Source organism: Anguilla rostrata, chromosome 6 (genome assembly GCF_018555375.3).
Source record: "Anguilla rostrata isolate EN2019 chromosome 6, ASM1855537v3, whole genome shotgun sequence".
Classification (NCBI taxonomy): Eukaryota; Metazoa; Chordata; class Actinopteri; order Anguilliformes; family Anguillidae; genus Anguilla; species Anguilla rostrata.
In genome coordinates this window covers 45,846,029-45,865,509 of record NC_057938.1, presented here as the reverse complement: position 1 = coordinate 45,865,509, position 19,481 = coordinate 45,846,029, and the positions used below count along the sequence as shown (strand labels likewise).

At 44.7% G+C, this 19,481-nt stretch overlaps 1 protein-coding gene across 1 annotated transcript in view; it reads left to right on the top strand.

Annotated features, from left to right (window-relative positions):
• Positions 1–407: 407 nt before the first annotated feature.
• The window catches only part of slc16a10 (solute carrier family 16 member 10), a 41,084-nt gene continuing 22,010 nt past the window's right edge, over positions 408–19,481 (top strand). Inside the window, exon 1 of the mRNA XM_064340003.1 lies at positions 408–1,154. Coding sequence (XP_064196073.1) covers positions 821–1,154 — 334 coding nt within the window. The 5' untranslated portion in view covers positions 408–820. The remainder of the gene's footprint in view (positions 1,155–19,481) is intronic.

Here is a 19,481-nt window from a genome sequence, read left to right as displayed (position 1 = left end):
AATTGAGGTTCCATTTTCAGCTGCTCATGTAGACTGCTCAAATATGGAAAAATTCAGTATTCCCCTTTAGAGTAACTTGGCATTTTTGTACGTTGAAAACGTGTTTTTGTTCAGATGATCTATATACTACAGGCAGTGAAGTCTGTAGTTCGCTACGTTTGAACGTTTGTAATGTAACGTTAATTATTCAAAAGATGTAGGGATGTCAGAACGTTATGGGATCTACTAAAACGATTCACTACATTTTAATAGCCTGTTTTCATTCCACCAAGTAGCCTACAGGATTTGGTATACTTATTGCTGGGCCTTCATTTTTCTAAAGGACGGTTATATGTCCAATCAGCGACAAAAAACTGTAAGATACGAGCTCGCTCCGCCCATCACCACAGTACCTATTTATACAATATTGCAACACAACTGCTTGTCAGTTTAGAAGAGGCAGTTGAGGTAGCTACAGTGCTGTCGTATCACTAGCCCAGATGGAGAGACTTTTTGAGAACGTGATAACGTTACTCATGATTCACTAGCAGGAAACCCATAGAGCTGAAACGAGCTGAAACCGATCACTGCCGCGAAGAGCATAGCTAGCTACTTGCCGGCAGCACATTTTACAGTTTGTCAGTCCCCCGATCATCCAGAATTTACATACTGCAGCGACTAGTATATTGGTTACTCCAGGAATTGCTAAGACGTTAGATAGCTGTAACCGAGCTTATCTCGGCACATATACAGAACACAGATCAAAAAAATTCCTTCGGTAGTCAGCCAGCAAGTATTTGGTGCTATACTTTACAGTATTTTAAGATTCAAGGTTCAAGAGATGACAGAGGGCAACAACATGACTGAAAATTTATATGATGCAACAAAAGGCACCATTTCTGCAGTGCCGGCTGAGGAGGACGAGAAGAAGGCAGTAGAGCGTCGCTTGAATGAAGAGGAGAAGAAGGAGAATGGGGACAGCAAGTTAAAGGTCCCCGAGACGGCTGAAAAAGAATTCGAGCCCCCGGAGGGAGGTTGGGGATGGGTGGTCATGCTGGCTGCCATGTGGTGCAACGGCTCGGTGTTTGGGATCCAGAATGCTTTCGGTATACTCTTCGTGTCCCTGCTGAAGGAGTTCGGCTCCGAAAATGATGAAGACCTTAGGTTCAAAACAGGTCAGTTTCCACTTGGCCATAGGCTACCACACCAGCCACGTCGATCGGTAAAATTGCATTGTAAAAGTTGAAGTGTGCTAGAGCTGAATGAGTATCTTTGCTATATTATTGGCTAGAAACGGATGTGCTTTCTCCTTGTAGCAGCAACCGCAATTTGAATAAGATTAGCTAACTCAACTTTAGATCCCATGTTCACTTTTGGGAAGGGTTATCCAGACACAGTCTGTTAACCTGTTCAAACTGTAAAGCCAACGATAAGATACTGTAATGTTCACGTGTTCATGATTTCGAAAGTTAGATCACCCCACCTCAGCTTCGGAGAGCATGCCACTGACAACTGGCTTTACGCGTGGGTAACTGTAGCCATTCTAGTCGGTATATGAATGTGTTATCAACCACCATGTGGTCGAATAGATTTGCTGGAGAAAAGGACAAAGAAAAGGTGTTTTACTAAGTATAACATCCCTATGATTCAGCAGGAGCAGAAGGTAAAAACTGTTCAGTGTTCAGTTAACTCTTACATAGTATATGGTTCCTACTGGGTTTATGCAGGCTACTCCTTAAGAGTTAATTTGACACTGGGCATTTAACTGTAAGTACAATTCTGTTCACAAATTCTTTAGTTTAGTCTATTTTCATTTATGTCAAAATGAAACGCTTAAATAAAACAACATACGTTGAACAGGAAAGTACTTGAAAGTGATCAGTATATTTTAAGGACAGTTAATTATGTCCATGAGTACATTCACTTGCGTTTTGGGGGACTAGAGGGAATGGTCAGTTTCACTACAAAGCGCTGTTACAGCTGACGTACAGAATTTTCTGCTTTACTTTTACAACCGATTCCTCCTGTGGTCAACGCTAGGTCATACACAATACATTTTCATTGTAAAACATGTTAAATAAAAATGTGTACGCAGTTCACCGATTAATTTGCAGAATACCATCTAAATGAGTGATTTAGAAATATTATTTGCGTCATGCCTCCTATCATTGAAATATGGGTAAGTGTGAGCCCAATTGTATCACATAATAAACAAGGAGCACACTTGCTTGTAACCGACAAAACCAGGTATGTTGTTCATAGGTAAATGCTTTTTAAAATCCTTAGCATTTAAAGTGTACACTTGCACTTTCAATAGCAAGTGATGCTTAATATTTTAATTCATTAACAAAGACAAGGGCAGTGTCTCGAAGCGAAAATACTCTAAACACGCCTTTTTGAAACTATTGTTTTTATACTTAACCATGGCTGCTGGGTGGCTCATCCTGTCAAGATGTTAGTGCATGGATGACCACTAAAAAAACTCCTCCAATCCCCATCTTCAGACTCCCATACAGATTTCTCTCAATTTGTCCCCCATGCCTCCTTTTAGAAGTAATCCTAGTAATCCATTGCTCTCTACTGACCCCCATTGGTCAATTGGGCATCCTGGGTCTGCTTCCCAAAAGCTGCACATGAAGTGTCTTCCTCTGACTGAGGTCTTGAGTGCTAACAAATTGTGTGAATGAACAAGAAGTCCCTGGCCAAAAACGAACTGTTCTATGAGTACAGAATACAGCATTCCTATATTCCTTAATACAGGTGTGAACAGGATACATTTATCTTGCCGTTTTCTTAAGGGACTTGTCTCACTGCACGCTGGAGTTGAGTTATGAGGCTCAGTATGCTTGTAGCCCCGCTTGTCTGCTTTGACTCCGGCCTCAGCGCTCTCTCAGTGCAGATTCCTTGGGAGAGCGGCTTCCCGCCACGGTTGTCACCATGTGTGCAGCCGTTATTTGAGAGCAGGGCTTTTCAACCACTTCTGGAACATTTAAATCAAAGTGCACGTGGAGACCAGGTGGGAGGGGGGGCCTTTGGTGCAATTCAGAATGCCACAATAGTCCCTGTTGCCATTCATTGGTTTTAATTAGGCTTGCCAGTGATTTGGTGTTTGTATTAGCCTTGTAAAACAAGTCTCCCTGTAGTTGAGCAGTCATGAGAACAAAGGCAAAGGGGAAAGCTCTGCTACAGTTCTGTTCTCCTTTCAAATGGCGGGCCATGCTTGTGAATAGCCTTCATGTTTGAAGAGGTGAATTCTATTGAAACTGATTAAGAGTGGATGTTAACCAATCACCCTGTATATTTACATGTGACATGATGTTGGCGTGCGAGACTACTGTCCCTGTAATGAGAACAGTATCTTGAGCAGTCATTGGTTTATTTCCTTCTGTCCAATCTCCACTCAGATTTATATTATTACAGGCTTCGTAACAGCAGGGTCATTACCTTTCAGTGCAGCCAATATTTGAGGAGCTCATTCACTTTGGCAAATATTCCTCAACTACTCTTAAGAACAAATTGTGTATTCCAAGAAATATTTGAGACGTAGGAGTCAGATTTGTGACAAAGATTGCAGTTATCGTTTGTGTTTACATTATCAGGTCCCATTATTACATTAGGAATTAATATACATAGAAGCCTTCATGTTTTTGTGGCAGGCAAGTCACATAGATATAGAGGACACCCTCTTAAAAGAGCATCCCATTTGTGGGTTTGTCTTCATTTATGAACAACCACAGGTTGGCCTATTACCTGAATATAAAACTCATGTCGTAGAGAGTTTAGCATGTAGTTATTTTGCCAGGTTGCATCTTTCTTATGAAATTTCTTCATGGTGAAAGTTATTTCCCAATAACACATACTGTTTATTTGCTCACGCATGCATTTTATGACACTGCAGTGCGCACACCGTACACAGAGGAGCACAGGATCTACTCAGTGCCCTGATAGGCTTATTAGGCTTAATAATGAAATTAAGGGAATTATTCTCATTAGACAAAATGCCTGCAACTGAGGTAATTCCAGGTAAGTTTTTTTTTTAATGAGTTAGTCTGCTAGTAAAATTTTAGATCCTACATTCTTTGGTTTTAAAAGTGTGCTTTGTCATTATGTGGATTCACACGTGCTAATCGGTGGGCTTTATTGAACAGTAACGTTGACTATGAAGCTCTGAGCACAAGTGGAGGCCTTTAGCCTGGAAATTCCTGGACTGATTATGGGCTGTGTCTGTAGTAGCCTATGACAGGAAGCCTGCTGCAGTGGGACATTTGGCCTCATCCCACCAGGACTGGGGGAGGTGGGGGTGAGGGGGGCGGGGGCATGAGTGGGCCAGAGGTCCTTGGCTCACAACAGCATATTTCCCTTAGCTATTCACCAGATGTCTACAGGTTGACCCTATGTGCTAACCCTTGAAGCACTGTCTCATGGGCAACTGTAGTGGAGGACCGCACATGTTCGGCTGCAGTGCACCTTACTGTAGATACACACGGTGCAGCTGAGATTCCTAATGCATGTGAAAGGGGGGAAATTGTTCTCCATGACAGAATGCCATGAGGACAAGGAAAACTGGGTTGTGCTGTTCGTCAGTAGCATTAAAATGTGCAGGTTTTTAGAAGCACATAAGTTACCCTCTTTGAGTTTTGCACCACAGAATATGTCCCAATAGACAGGATTGCAGGATTAGATTGATAATTACTTCATATAAATCTCATAAATTAATTTTAGCCGCCATGTAAAATGCCGAATTATATGTTGGGTACATATTTCCTGAGATTCCCGGACCAGAAAATATGGCAATGAATGTCAGGTTCAACTGTTGCTTTAGATTTGACACCGCACCTTAAGCACTAGTTGGAATGCAAAGTCTGAGCCTTGTATTTGTTTATGCTATTGGTTCCAATGGTTCATGCCGGGAGTTAATGCTGTTGGGGGGAAGGTTATCTGAATGTAGATTTTGTGGTGGGGTGGTGGAGGGTAGACAGCACCCTGGTTATAGGTAGAGGCTATGGAGGAGATTACAGGGGGAAGAAGGTTTCTAGTTAGCATATTTGGCCACTGGCCATCTGGTGGGGTCCAAAGAATGTATGGTTCCGTTTGACAAATCGTGTCTTGGAGACTCATAACTCCTACAGGAAACGCCAGTTTTAATCGCCACATTAATTTTTCAGTGCTCCTCAGATCTGCAGGAATGTAATATGAGATATTGCACAAAGAGCAGTTGTTCTGATCACTTCCAGTAAATGTAGTCCAAGCAAGCAATTCATAAGAAAAAATACTGTCTGTAGCTTGTAGGTTGTTTGAAGACTTTTGAAGGTTTGAAGCGCTTTGTTTAGCTTCTGTGGGCGAATGGTGCGATCAGGCTGTCCTGGAAAGCCCAGGTCCTGTATGTGAAATGTGTGGTAAAGATTGCATCAGCATACTTCCAGCACAGCTGTCCTCGCCATTCTGGTCTTCCATACAGAACATTAATAGCATTCCCGCTGCAGTTGTCAGATTGCTACCTTTGCCAACCTTGTAAATTGTTGGTAAATATTGCTCACAGTGTGCCATCTGTACACATGGGCGAGTCCTGCATAATTGATCTCTGATCTTGATGGCAAACTTTTAGATCTTCCTATTGGCCCAACTGTCCAAAGAAAACAAACAAATCTGGTACACCCACATGCCATTTCTCTGGTGTGAAATGGAGACAGAAAACATTTGTGCAAATGAACTGTGAAGCAGTAGGTGAGATGTATCATGAACATTAGGAGTTTCGCTTTCTGTGGGGTTTCTAGTAATTTGCTCTTATTTGGGAAGGTGCAGTTCTGGGAGTCATCTGATGGGTCAGAATAATCTTCATTTGGGGTCAGAATAATATTCATTTAGTCCCAAGTTGTTGACTGATTTCAAGGTTTATTGAGAACCAAAAGAGACCCAAAGGAGCTTTTAATGATTTGAACTTCTGTTCCACCTAGAGGTCTGGATTTCCATGCTGCATCCAGTCATTACATTTGTCCAACATTGGCGGAGATTAACATGGAGTTAGCGTGAAATGCAGACTACAGTAATTTGTTATTTGTTGCTACGGATGGATATATTTGGATCCCTTTCAGAGCAAATAGATGGAGGCCACACCGTACGTCAACAGCAGGAGATTGGGAGCAAGAGGTCCCATTGTGTTTGTACAGTGTCTTGAGTTGTTTAGATTTGTGGCTTTAAGACGCTGGTCCTTGAGTTGCCAAGGGCGGTTTGCGTAGTGGTTGACGTGCCATCGGAGATGAGGACCTGCCACGCACTTCTCAGGGCTGGTCTTCCTGTGCTGTGCACGCCGTGTCTGTGAAAGATGTGCAAAGCAGATTAGTGTGGGATGGAGCGTGGTGTTGTGCTTCCTTCTACCTGCAACACCGGAAGTCTCGAGGGGACAGGAAGTGTGTGTGTCTGTGTGGGGCGGGTGGGGGTGGAGGAGGGGGGCGTTGCAGGGGCAGGTGACAGAGAGGTAATGTTCTCAAACCGTGGCCCGCAGAGGAATGCCGGATATATAGGCCTCCAAGGTAACTGAGCATAAATTCATTAGGCAAATGTTCCTTTTCTTCCTTCCAAGTACTGAATGTTTGTGCAGCCTGTAGGAGATATACGTCTGGGTATTTTTAGGAGCTTGTATGCAACAGATAGTAGCCGAGGGAGTCTGAGAATTGGACAGGTTCCAGAGAGCGCACAAAATGGTTAAAGTATACACATGAAGCGGTGGAACTCTTTACATGTCAGAATAGCGGGCTTAATCATGGCTTCAAGGAGGGGTTGTTTGACAGGAGTGGATGAGGACTGCACTGTTTATGTAGCGCTCTGGTCTGTGCTTTCCTGTGTGCATATCTGTAGCTTGCAGACGGAGCTGTCATCACGCTTCAGACAGGCAGTCCTCCCTCCGCGTGGCCCTTGCTCTTTTCTGTCCTGTGTTGACCTCCTCTGTCTCCTACTTCAAGAGAAACAAACAGGTTTACCCAGTCTGTTTGTTTCGCCTTGAGCATGAATTCGCAATCACTGCTGGGATCTTAAACTCCAGAGCCGGAGAGCCGCAACTTAAGTGTCTGCAGGTTTTCGCGGTTTCTGTCAGAAGCCATTTTAGACCTCGGAAAGATGATGTGCAGACAACCACTGACTTAAATTAAGCACCTGAGTGCTGAAACAGTCAGCAGACGCTGTGGCCTTGTAGAGTCTGCGATGCTGTCCTCCCATCCTGAATCACTACCCCACTGGTGCTGTAAGAGTACTGTAAATGCACAGAAGTTGGTGTACAGAAGTGGTGTGCGGCGTGCTGTGGTGCTCTGTCCTGTAGTAACAGCATCCATTTGCTTGTGTTAGTATACCCAGACCTCCCCCACCCCTGGCCCAGGTCATGACGCATAACCGAACCTTTATCATTGAGTAAAGGCATTCCACGATATGTGTGCTCCTCATGCATGGGCTGATAAAGTACTTTATTTCTCCGAATAAATGTATGGTTTGAGTAACAAGAATGCTCAAAATTTTCATTTTTGTTATCATTCCCTTGGACTGTGAAAGTTTGACTAATTTTATTGCCTGAAGTGGTGTTGCCGTGTTACTTCTAAGACATAACTTGGCTGCAAGCCTGCTGAAAACCATTTTTCAAGGTTTGGAAATTTGATGGGGAAGCAGTGGAATGTATGACATTAATATGGACATAAGTTGGAATTTAAGGTTATCTGGAGTTGGGTGGAGAGCTCCTATGTGCCAAGACTCACGCAGGAGTTATTCCTCGAAACTAAATCTTTATGTCAAAAGATAAATGGTTTTGAAGACATTTATGTGAAACATTTCACGGACTGTACATGTATTGTGTAAACTTTAAGGATTTAAAAAACATGCAGAAATGACAAATGTTTAAACAGATTATTTGTAAATATCTAAGTGATATCTGGGTAATTTATGATCACATTCCATACAGAGCTGTACTACCCATTTAGTGCTGGTACCATTTGGTACAACACCAGATGCCTTAGCTCATGCAGGAAATGACCAACAATAAAACACACACTGAACCACACTAACAGAAGAAACTCATGTGCACATTTCAGATAATTAACTGATAACATTCTGTCTGACAAAATGAAGCAATTGAAATCCAGACTGAACTGCATTAATGAAATTATGAAGATACTTTTCAGGAAACCACAGAAACACTTTTCATGAAATCAAACTAGACATAAATCTTACTTAGCACTGATCATTTCAGAGTCTGAAAAAAATCAAGTTTCACCATCAGACAATATTTAGCACAGTTACTTCACGTGTGACCAACAGAGTGAACTTTTAAAATGGAAAGAAAAAGATACTCCAGGCGGGTTTGTGAGCTTGTTATGTCTTAAATGATTCTTTAGGTGAGCGTGTTAATGTTTAGAGGCATTTGATAACATTGAGGTGATTCTTGCCATTTTAACATTTAAACCGATTTTACTACCAAAACACTCAAAAAAATATTATTGAGTTTTCTTTCTTGTTTTTCTTTTGTGTATTATTTTAGTCCTCTTCAACCCCCTGTTGATTTCCCAGTACAGGTATTACATAAGACGGTATATGATTAATACCCTTTGAGTAAAAAAATTCCAAGAAACCTTTAACTGCCAGTTTGTGGAAAATGCTTAGGCCACAGCTCTGTTAACGAATGACATTATGCTACAGCTGTTAAGCCTATATGAAGATAGCAACAAACAGCACAGGTCATGTGAAAAAACCTGGAAAGTGCATGGAAACAGATGCACCTTCCTTCCATATTTTCTTGCGATTTTTTTTTACAAAGAGCAGGAATTTGCATTTCAACACCATTGTTCAGTCGCTTAGGCCTTGAGAAGTAGCCTAACATGTGGGCCCCTCTCTCGACAAGGAGGATATAACAGGTTATTGGGCCATGGGCGTAGGCCACGGACGACTATTGCTTCACGCGGGTGCTGACAGATTGTGTCATGTTCCCTGAGCTGTGAAAATAAGGTGAAAATCCTCCAGAGGTCTCTCTTAATCCAATTAGCATCGGTCGTTCTGCATTCCTTCCGACCATGCAGGGCCGTGCCCTGGCCTTTACTGGGCCCAAGGCCCCGCCCTTCCCCGCAAAAGTGAAATTGGGAATCGGCGTGACCCCCCTTTCACCCTACCCGCTTGGCGGGGCCGGCAAATCACTGCCGGCTAATTGAGGGCTAATTGCCACGCGGCGGCGCGAGGGGGTCAGAGGTCGTGAGGTTCAGCGGGCTTTGTGTGTCATCGGATCTGGGCCTGCTGCAACTGATCGCGATCCCGCGCAGGCTGCCCGCGTACAGCTAGCGCAGCCTCCGCGGTTCCTCCAGTGACCCGTGTGACTCGTCAGGCCACCTCCTGCGTGTCCAGAGGAATCTAACGTAAACAGGGGAACAAAGGCTGACTTAAACCACGCCCTCGTGCCCCTGAGGGGACGAGGCCAATTATGTCCTGTCACTACAGATGTCTGGACAGTAGCAGAGGCTTGAACCTGCATCTCTTTGGGGATTGTTATGTTCATAGGGAGGGCTTTTATGGACGGACTTCACTCATCTAATGATGCACAGTGTTCTCTGTTCTCGCAAACTGCTCTGCAGTAGCACTTAGCATCTCCCTTTCCCTTTGGATTTGCTTTTTGGCTTTGGTGGTGGCAGTGGGGGGGGGGAGGGGGTCAGGTGATCAGGTAAGATTATTCCCTGGAAATATTTTTGTAAATATGTTGTGGGAGGAACTGGCAGTAACTTCACTGCAATTCCTCTTTATCACCATTTTAATTTACAGATTGTTTGCATAAACAGTTTTGAAACAAGATTTGTGGCAAAGGTCTGGTCTGCCTTGGCAGCTTGAAAAGGAAGTCAGTGTGCCCTAAGACTAGGCTGCCTTTGGCTAGTCTGTATCAAGTATGGATTTGAATACGGAATCATGAATTTAAAAAGTTTTTGAATATCTTGAGACTTTTTGAATACCATAGAAGTCATGAAAATTTTTATAGGCCTAAGGGATGTATCAACGTACCAAATTTGATATATGTTGTGGGACATTGAAATAAACTGGTGTAGCATATAATTCTTACGAGCATGTAATTTTTCAGCTAGCTTTTTTTAATCCTTAACCATAGTATTAGAGCTACCGTATATAGCATTAATGGTAGTGCATAAACTAGAAACCTTGCTAGCTAGCTATAGATACATGACCTTAAAGGGGCTATTAACCCTCCTGTTGTCTTCATAATATGCGTGCACCCGATGTCCACAGGGACAGAAATGACCCACCCTCACCAGACCTCCAGTGATAAAGCCTCTTCACTGAAATTTAAACCCGGAAATCAATATTTTTCTTGTAGCAACAACCTGTCCCTCATCAATAAATCAACAAATAACTGTTTTCTACAGAGACTGTATTTCTTCACCACTTATTTTTACTACAAAACACACATCATAATTGATTTTCTGTTGTGATAGATGTGTGGCGCTTAACTTTGATTATGACTTTTGATTTCATAACTGCACGGTTAAAAAAGTCTCATAAGACAGTCATTTCACCCTGATGGTGTACCACTTCTGTAAAATAAAAAAGGGCAATGTTTAAGTTTTTCTAATGGTTGGGCCACTTCAGGAAAAGTGATCAAATGTTATGCTAAAAATAGGGTCATTTTTGCCCCTGAGGACAACAGGAGAGTTGAACGCACTCAAGTACATCGTGTATGCCTGCGCATACAAGATGGACACGCGTTTCTTTTACAAACGTTTATTTACTGGGTAATTATACACACGCATCGAAAAATAATCAACCCACTCATCGTGAAGGTGTGATAATTTCGCCGTACTTGCGTGACCTGTTTTACTCACGAGAGCCACGTTTAAAAAAAAAAAAAAAAAAATGAAAATGATGATTCAGTTATAAAGCAGGAATCTCACAGAAAACCACAGGATCTGAATATCGGTTACACTGGGACCTTTCTTCCCATCAGGTGTCACACCCATTTTAGGCGCGTAGGGAAATGTGTGTGTTTATGGCTGGCGGCGTTCCACAGTGCTTCCACCTTAGGCTGTCTGCTGCTGTACTCTAAATCCGCTGGACGCTAAATGCATCTTCTGTGTTAACCTGAACAATGGCTCTCCGACAAAAGGAAAAAATGGCACACTGACAAGTAGCTGTCTGGTCTGCGGTCGCTTGTTTCTCACCTAGCCTTCAGGTGATATAAGCCAGAGGGTGTAAAGAGGGCCTCGGTGTGTCTGATCCAGGTGTGCAAAGCAGATTTATAAAAAAGCTGAAAGAAGTGTGGAAACCTTTCCAAGCTATATCGGCCTCTTATACAGCCATTTTGTTGTCGTATTTGTTTCCAGTTAACTTAAATAGCCTAACCTGGGTTCACCACGATGTGTGTTTTTCTGCAGTGTGGGCCCCAAATGCTTTTTCGCTCCGGAGCTAAACGATACCTTGTTTTCCACTTTCTGAAGTGTTTTACGCAAGCATGCTCCAGCATGCTGTTCCAGCGTTCACGAAAAAAAAAAACACAGCCTCTGCCATGGCAGCAGTTCCAAACCACATCTACTGCCTTAAGTAATTTAAAAGCCAACTTTTCTTACTTCTGATACTCTGTAGTGCCATCTATGATTATTCTTTTCTGTGTTACTACGTTGAAATAGTTTTCATGTTTTTTTTTTTGTCTCTTTCTGTTTTTTCCTGTTTTTTCTTTTTGTAAAAACCCTTGCTGTGAGGCGCTTCGAATGCACATTGAATGCTTTAGAAGTGCTGAACAAAGATATTATAAAACTGCCAAGGGCAGTAATTCCTTTATATATGAAACGATACAAACATTTTGATCTTCATGCTTGTAGAATCCTATTCTCACATATTATATCTTTAACTTTTGTCATTTAATTTTGTGAACCTCCAATTCTCCACCCCCTGACAATCCCACCAATTTGGCTTCACCGACAGCCACAGAACTGGATGATGTTGGGTGCTTATTGGGATCCGAATTAGAAAAACAAAATTTGAAGATGAAACATTTGAGTATACATTTCTTTAAAGGCCGTTCAAAAGACATATGGTGCACTTTGTACCTCGTGAAGTAGATTTGTTTACGCAGCAGATGTCCTGAACACTGCTTTTTGTAAGTGAACGGGTCAGCTGGTGATGACGGTTGTTTTGATTGCAGCATCATGATAGGGGGTAACGGCACTGTTGGTGGTGTGGCTGTGGCTTGGGGGTGGTGGGGGGGGGGCGTAGGGGGAGGAGATCAATCAATGCCAAGCCCTTCCCACCCCAACACTCTAGCTCACCCTCACCCAATTTCACTGCACTTGTGCCAGACATGACGAAAGTCTAATGGAGCTGTAGCCAATCACAGAGAGAGATGAAAAGGGGGTGTCAAGGGAACGTAAATAGGTTTAACCTGGTGGCCGGTGACTAACCTTCACGTTTCTACTTCCTGTCTCAGGCGTGCCAAATGGGGTCATTTTTGTGCCTCTAGGACAAATTTCAGTTCCCTAAGAAGCCAGACCCAGAGGTGCTGTAGAAGAGCTTTTGAAAGAACTTTTGAAGTGAAACCAGTCAGTCTGTAAAAAACTTTTTGATGTGCTGAAACACAAATTTTTGTTTTGATTTGCTGAAATACCAGTGTTGTCCTTATTGTTAGCGAATGCTCTTTAAATTCTGAAAAGTTCATTTGTAGTTCATATTATGTATGAAATGAATCTCGTTCTCAAGAAAGGATGGTTTCGATCGTGTGAATATTAATCAAAGAACAACAAAACAAAAGACTAAGAAAACTTTAGAAATGTAATTTAACCTCCAGAACTAATATTGACATTCCCCTTGGCTCTCCCCTTGATGCTGTCAAAAATCTAGTTTTTCTTTGTAGACAAAACATGATATGTATACATATTTATATAGAATATTAACTTACTTTCACCGTGAGTTTACTGTTGAGCCTCTTAACAGTGCAAAAGAAAACCAAGTGGGTGGTCCTGAGCCCTGTTTCACGAAGCAGGATTACCGAGTTAGCTGGATAACTGCACCGAGTAAAACCCAGAACCCTTCCAAATCTGGAACATGGCCTGAAGTAAGAAGAGCTATTCTGGGTTTTACTTTAGTGCAGTCATCCAGCTAACCCAGTAATCCTGCGTCTCATGAAATACCCCCCTGGTGTGCGTGTGTGTGTGTATGTGTGTGTGAGAGTGCATGCTGTACTGCCCTCTGGTGGAAATCAATCAATAAAACCATAAAATAATATCAAAAGAATACCACCAAAGAATATCAGAATAGGACAGAGGTGGGTAACGAGGCCTGTATCTGTTTATGGTTTTCATGCCAACTTATGGGCTTAATTACGCATCAAACCCCATCATTTACACCATCTACATTTCTTGATAAGCACATGTATGACAACCGAAGGCTGTTGTTGTATCCCTATATCCCTTTACTGTGATCTAATGAACAAGTGCACCATTGTTGGTGTACATAGCCAGTTAGCCCATTTAGTCAAGATGGAAATGAAAGCCTGCATATACACTGGCCCTGCAGGGCCGGAAATGCTTACCTCTGGACCTGAAGAATAACCCCATAGAATCCAGTGATAAATTGTACTTGCTATTGTTAGCAAAAATTGTAAGACGAAATTAGTTTTATGACGAAATTGACCATCATAAAACTAAGAACATCAGCAGTGATAATTACACATAATGAGATTATACCGGAGCAAAGAGCAGCACAGGCAGTTAGGCTTGTCCTCTTTGACTCCATATATTGTAGTATTGTGTTCTCGCTGTGTCTTTAATGGAAACAAGACTGTAGCACTGTACAGAATTAGCCTGCCTTCTCTGTACAATGTGTCAAAGTAAGAAATATTATGAAGATGGATTTATAAATGAGTAAGAAAATGGGCTGTGTGGGACAAGGCTTCGACAGTCCCTGTGCGGCAACCTTAATGTTTGCCTTTCAGATGTGGGATTGTGATTTTATTTGAATCACTGCCTCAGGGTAATGGCCCAAGTTTATGGGAAAGGGGGAACAGACAGGGTTTGACCCCTGACCCCTGCTGTGTCATAGAGCTTGTGAAAGAAAGCGTGAAAGAAAGCACTCGGAACACAGGTGAAGATATGCTATATGCTGCTAGCCCTGGGGCTGGTGGATGCAGCTTACTCTAGAATTGTTCTAGCTTAAGTTGTCTTTGGAGCGAGCAGGAGAGTTTACTTGATGTATATCTTGATATCAGCTGTCAGTGCCTCTCTCCCCTATCCTAAGGGGTCAAATGCATGGGTCCTGTGCTGGAACGTCATGTTCAAATTCAAGCCGGTCCCAGAAAGAAAGACCACCACTTCACCGAAGTAGTTCTTTTTCAATTTCGTATACCTCTGTTGTTTTCCTGTCAGAAGTGACCCAGATGTACCATACCGAGGAAAGCGACCAAGCCTGGTTGGGTTGAGGTTGCAAAAACACGGCCAAAGCTTTTTCTTCCGAAAACATTGATGAAGTGCGAGCGCACCGCGGTTAATGGTTGACGAGGACGTTTGATCTCTGTCTCATGTTGGCGTGACATTGAGTTGGGTGAAGGTCGCTGGGCGATAAGGCAGGTATAAGATAAACAAGCGAGCGTGCGGTGCGTGGTGTTTGACGGGCGTGTGCCCTCCCGTGCTCTGAGGCGGGGGCCCCCGACCGTCCGGCATCACCCCATACCGACGGCCTTCCGGAAGAGGCCATTCACAAACCGGTTCAGCGAACGCGAAGTGGCGGACCGGACCAATGGTGACCGAGAGCCGCCCCCGAGGTCACTTCTCACTGGACGGCTCGTTGGACAGCGACACTCTGCAGGGGTCCGCCCACCTCCAAATGCGGGCGTTCGGACGTCCTTCGTAAAGCGCAACAAATAAATGTTCACGAGACAAATGTCCCATTCCCAGAATTATCTGGAAAAAAAACAAAAAACCAACGAGCGTCTGACCTGAACTGCACGTCACTCAAAGTGTACATTTGGGGAAAATAAACTTGTCGGTTTGGGTTTATCCCAAGCATTGTTGGGATTTCAGTCCCGGAAATAAATTACTGTATTGCTTTTGCTGAAGAAATGCTGTTAGCATTTTTGCTACTTTACAATGTGATAAAATTCCATATTAACTCTTACCTGCCTCTTACATGCCTCTTAAAGGGGGAGGGAAGTAAACTGTCCAATCACAATCTATTCTCAATGCTCCGCCTTTTCAAGTCCTGAAGTATTCAGAAGAGGTGAAATTGACGTATTACATATGCTGTAGGCGTAATAAAAGTTGAAACGTACTGTTCTTACGAGTAAAGCTGTGGTCTTAAGCATTCGGAGATATTGTCTGTTTTTCTTTAAGGATAATCTGCACATTTGCACACCAGACCCATGCATTATAAGCCAATGGATTCTTTATTTTTTGCAGTTTTTTGGTGGGTGGTTTTGGGTCACGGATTAGCGTTGCTCAAACCCAGACCTCAGCCAGAATTCCACAGAGGGCGAGCTCCTAGCCCCCCCCCCCCTGCAGACAGGCGCTGTAACTGGTGGCATGATGCCTTCCAGCTGTGCCGCTCTGGCGCTGCCTGGGCCCAGATGTGGAGGAGTGGGGGCCGCCACGGGGCCCGGGGAGCTGAAAACCCAGAACCCGATCCAGCGCTAATGGTTTGTGCCTTTGCCGCGCGGGGGGTCGTTTTAATCACATGACTGGGGCTGTTCTCATTAATGCTCGACATCACAGAGGGTCTGATTTGGGCGGTGGGGGGTGGGGAAAGGGGGAAGGGGGAGGGGGATGGGAGGGTAGGTGTTGAATTCTCTGAGGTGGTACAAACGGAGAGGGAAAATGGCTGCCAGCTGCCAGAGTCATCGGAGCGGAGAGGTACGGTTTAACCACATAACGGTGGTCACGACAACCTTCTCTGATCCCTGACGGCTCCTTTCAGGACTCAGTCCTCGGACATCTGTTAATCATCTGTATTTGTTGGAAGTGCTAATATCACCCTCAACATCCTTCTGTTCCTTCAGTTTCCTACCTGCCATTGTTAGCTTCCGTTTCCCGGCAACCCTGGCGATATTGGCTGCTTTTGTAATTGCGTTCCCAAACGATTTGTTTTCCTGCACAAAACCGCAGGGAATGTATTAGCTCATAAAATCAATACTTGCCGATAGGTGAAGAAATAGAAGCATTGATCGCTTAACAGGCGAGAAACAAACAAATAGGAATGTTTTTAAATGAACAGATAGATCGTGGGTGTTTTCCAACACACTTCACCCACTTTGTTTTGCTGCAGCGACCCTTCCTCTGATAAATTATCTCTGCGAATGTAATTATCCTGTTGTTCCAGCCCGCGTGCAGAGCAGGACGGTGTCCCCTCTCCTGACATTCCCTCTGGGGGGACGTCAATACCAGCCGTTACAGCTATTTACAGTCAGCCTGTTCAGCAAACGGGCCTCACGACTTGTGTTTTGCACTCTGCTACAATCCGCGGAATACAAGCAGCATCCAGAGAATTCAACAGCGTCGAAAGTGGGGGTTAATCCTCACCTCACGGTGACCCAGAAGGGTTATGCCCACAGTACGGGACGTTTGCTGGGCGCTGTGGCGGCAGTTGGAGGCGAAGTTGGGTTAAATTCTGGTATAGCACTATAATTAGAAGGCCGGCGCAGCCAGAAGGATTGTAATTAGAAACGGCTGGCACAGGCCTTCTTGGGAAGCTGCAGCGGTGCAGGATTCTGCGGGCAGCGGTCCAGGCCCGGGGGTTATTAGTAATTGACTATTTCCGCCGCCCCTCCCCTCAGCGGAGTCAGATTGGGCACTGTCCTCAGGTCACAGCCCAGTTCTCTGTTGCGGGACGGGGTTGAGGGGGGGGGGGAGGTGAGTGGGCGGTGTATTTGGCGCGGCGGGGGGGTTGAAGCGATGCCAGTTTGTCAGCATCGGGAAGCTTAGCCGCCCCAGATCAAACCCAGGCCCCGGGAACGGCGCTCTGGTCCCCCGCCGTCGCGGCTTAGACGGACCCCTCTATAAGGCTCAGTGTGTACACTGTGTACACCTCATTTCAGAACGTGCACTTCAAAGGAACTTTCCAACACTAATGAAAAATCTTAAGTCGTTCCGTGCTCAAGTCCGAGGAGCACTGTAACGCTTTCCCAGCTTTTGCTGGTGAGCGGCGTGAGGACAACGACGCAGTTCAGTGAGGTCACATCCTGCTCGCTCCCTTCTCTGCACATTTAGCATCCTCGACTGTGTGTACATGACTTTCCCGCAGTCCCTGCATCGTATCACGTGTCAGCCAGACACTGTCTGTTGCATCGGATGGCCCCATCATAACTTAGCCCACTGCTGCAGGTGGCTTTCATTAGTTGTACCCTTGGTGGGAGAAGCAACGGGGTTCATCTGAAATAGAGGAGAGTTTCGACCGGCCGTAAAGCGTCTTTGTGACAGTGTCTCTTTAAAAGGCGTTATACAAATAAAATTTAATTGTGTCGTTCAAGCCTACGAAAACACGACTGTTTCCTAGAGCTGTAGCTTCAGGGCACCTGTTCTTAACTGCTACAATGCATTCCTCACAGGGAGCGAGTGTGTGGCACATTGCGTTCAAATTACGGTCGCCGCATTTAGTAAGAACATCCATTGCGTAAACTTACAATGCAGAATGGCAGCATTCATTAAATGGGAGGGAAATGATGTAAATGCAGGGAAAGGGAACTTCATTGAAGTGGAGCTGTGATTCCTGGAATTGAGTCCCAGTAAGAACCAGCTTGGGTCAGTGCTGCAGAGACCCTGCAGTCTTCCTAAAGCAGGGCAAGACCACCCCGTTAAGCCCAGATGACGCGAGTGAGTGCAGTGTGAGGTCATTCAGGGCAGGTTTAATGCTAATGCTTCAGTGTGTGTTGCTACATGGCCGTAGGCCTATCAGCTGTTGTTTATAAGCTGGGAGCTTCAGTGTGCCATTACACAGCATTAAAGCATTTCATTCTGAGGAAGGTCTGCAGAATGCACAACGCGTCAAATGGCTCTGTTTGGCTAGCCAATACGGAATTTTCCCCCATTATTTGGTTTCAATAGCTACATACGGAAAAGCCTTAGTGTAATTTTCCTGAATCAGTCAGCTCTGTAGCCGGATAAGATTGGCTGCAAATGTAACATTTTACCGCATTGTCAAGTCTTATGTTATCTCACTTAAGTTGCCAAAGCAAGATTGCATTCCACAGAAGGAAACAAAATGGATTAAGTTCCCTAACAGTACACTGTAGACTGTGATATCAGTGACACACCCGCCCAAATACTGCATGTTTGTTTGAGACTTTATACTGGATGGTTCAATTCAACGAGTCCTTACAGTAGTGACACTTTGTTATACTATACTGAGAAAGCGGTGCATGAATGGTATACATTGTGGTGTATAGGGGATGTTGATTAAAAACCTAGTTAGACAGCGAAACCTATTGGTACTTAAGTAATAAATAGGGACATTTCCAATGGGTTGTGTAACTGGTCGTCGAGTGCTTAGCGCTAACACAGAAGGACAATGTTTTGTTTTCCACAAAAGAGATAAGGCCTGTATTTGAAATACGATAAACCTTCTTATGACTTTAGCTTTATAGATATTGTTTGGTGACTTGTTTACAGTCGGCTCAGCCATAATTTCCAGTATGACTCTGGTTCATTTTAGGCCAGACTGACCCAGAACTCGATGGGGGAGGTCAAAGGTCACACATGCACACATGGTTGGCGTCATTAAGCACATAAGCCCAGGAAGGTCGGCGCACATGTGTGTTGGGTGTCAGACACAAATCACACACTTGTTATGAAACCCCCGGGTGCCCTACTTTTCTGTGATGCGGGTCGTCGTCTGCAGCCCACAGTGAGACACGCTTGTTTGAAGATGATAGGTTGGTGTGAGAGAGAGGACGCATCGATGAAAAAGTGGGGTTCCGAAGCGGGTCGGGCCTCGCGGCGACGGGGCCGGTCGTCTGGCCTCTGCCCGTTTAATCAGGAATCGGGTCGATCGGCGCGCGTCTCGCTCCAGACGACGCGGCCTTTCCGCTCCGGGCCTCGAAAAAAAAAAGCCGCCGCGCGAAACGGGCGGGGCAAGGGCAGGGGAGGAGGAGGAAGACGTGCTGCTTCGTTTGAAAGTTTTCCGGTAAAGCCGGCTCCGTGTTCCACCCGGGGCCTTCGTCTGAACGCAGCACGAAAGAGAAAGGCCTCACGGGGCCCGAGCCTCGGGGTCCGGGGGCCGCTGGCGGTTAGCCCCGGGGGCAGTTCTGTTAACCCACCCATTTTTCTCCCATTTTCTCCCCAATTTAGTCGTTATACCAGTTCCCCGTGTGTATCACGGTCCTGGTCGATACGCTATCCTCCTGTTGGTCTGGGGATGGTGTGGACTACCACATGCCTCCTCCGTTACATGTGGAGTCGCCAGCCGCTTCTTTTCACCTGACAGCGAGGAGGTTCACTGGGAGAGCGTAACGCGTGCGGAGGTTCACGCTGTCTCCCTCAGATCCCCTCCCTGCTGAACAG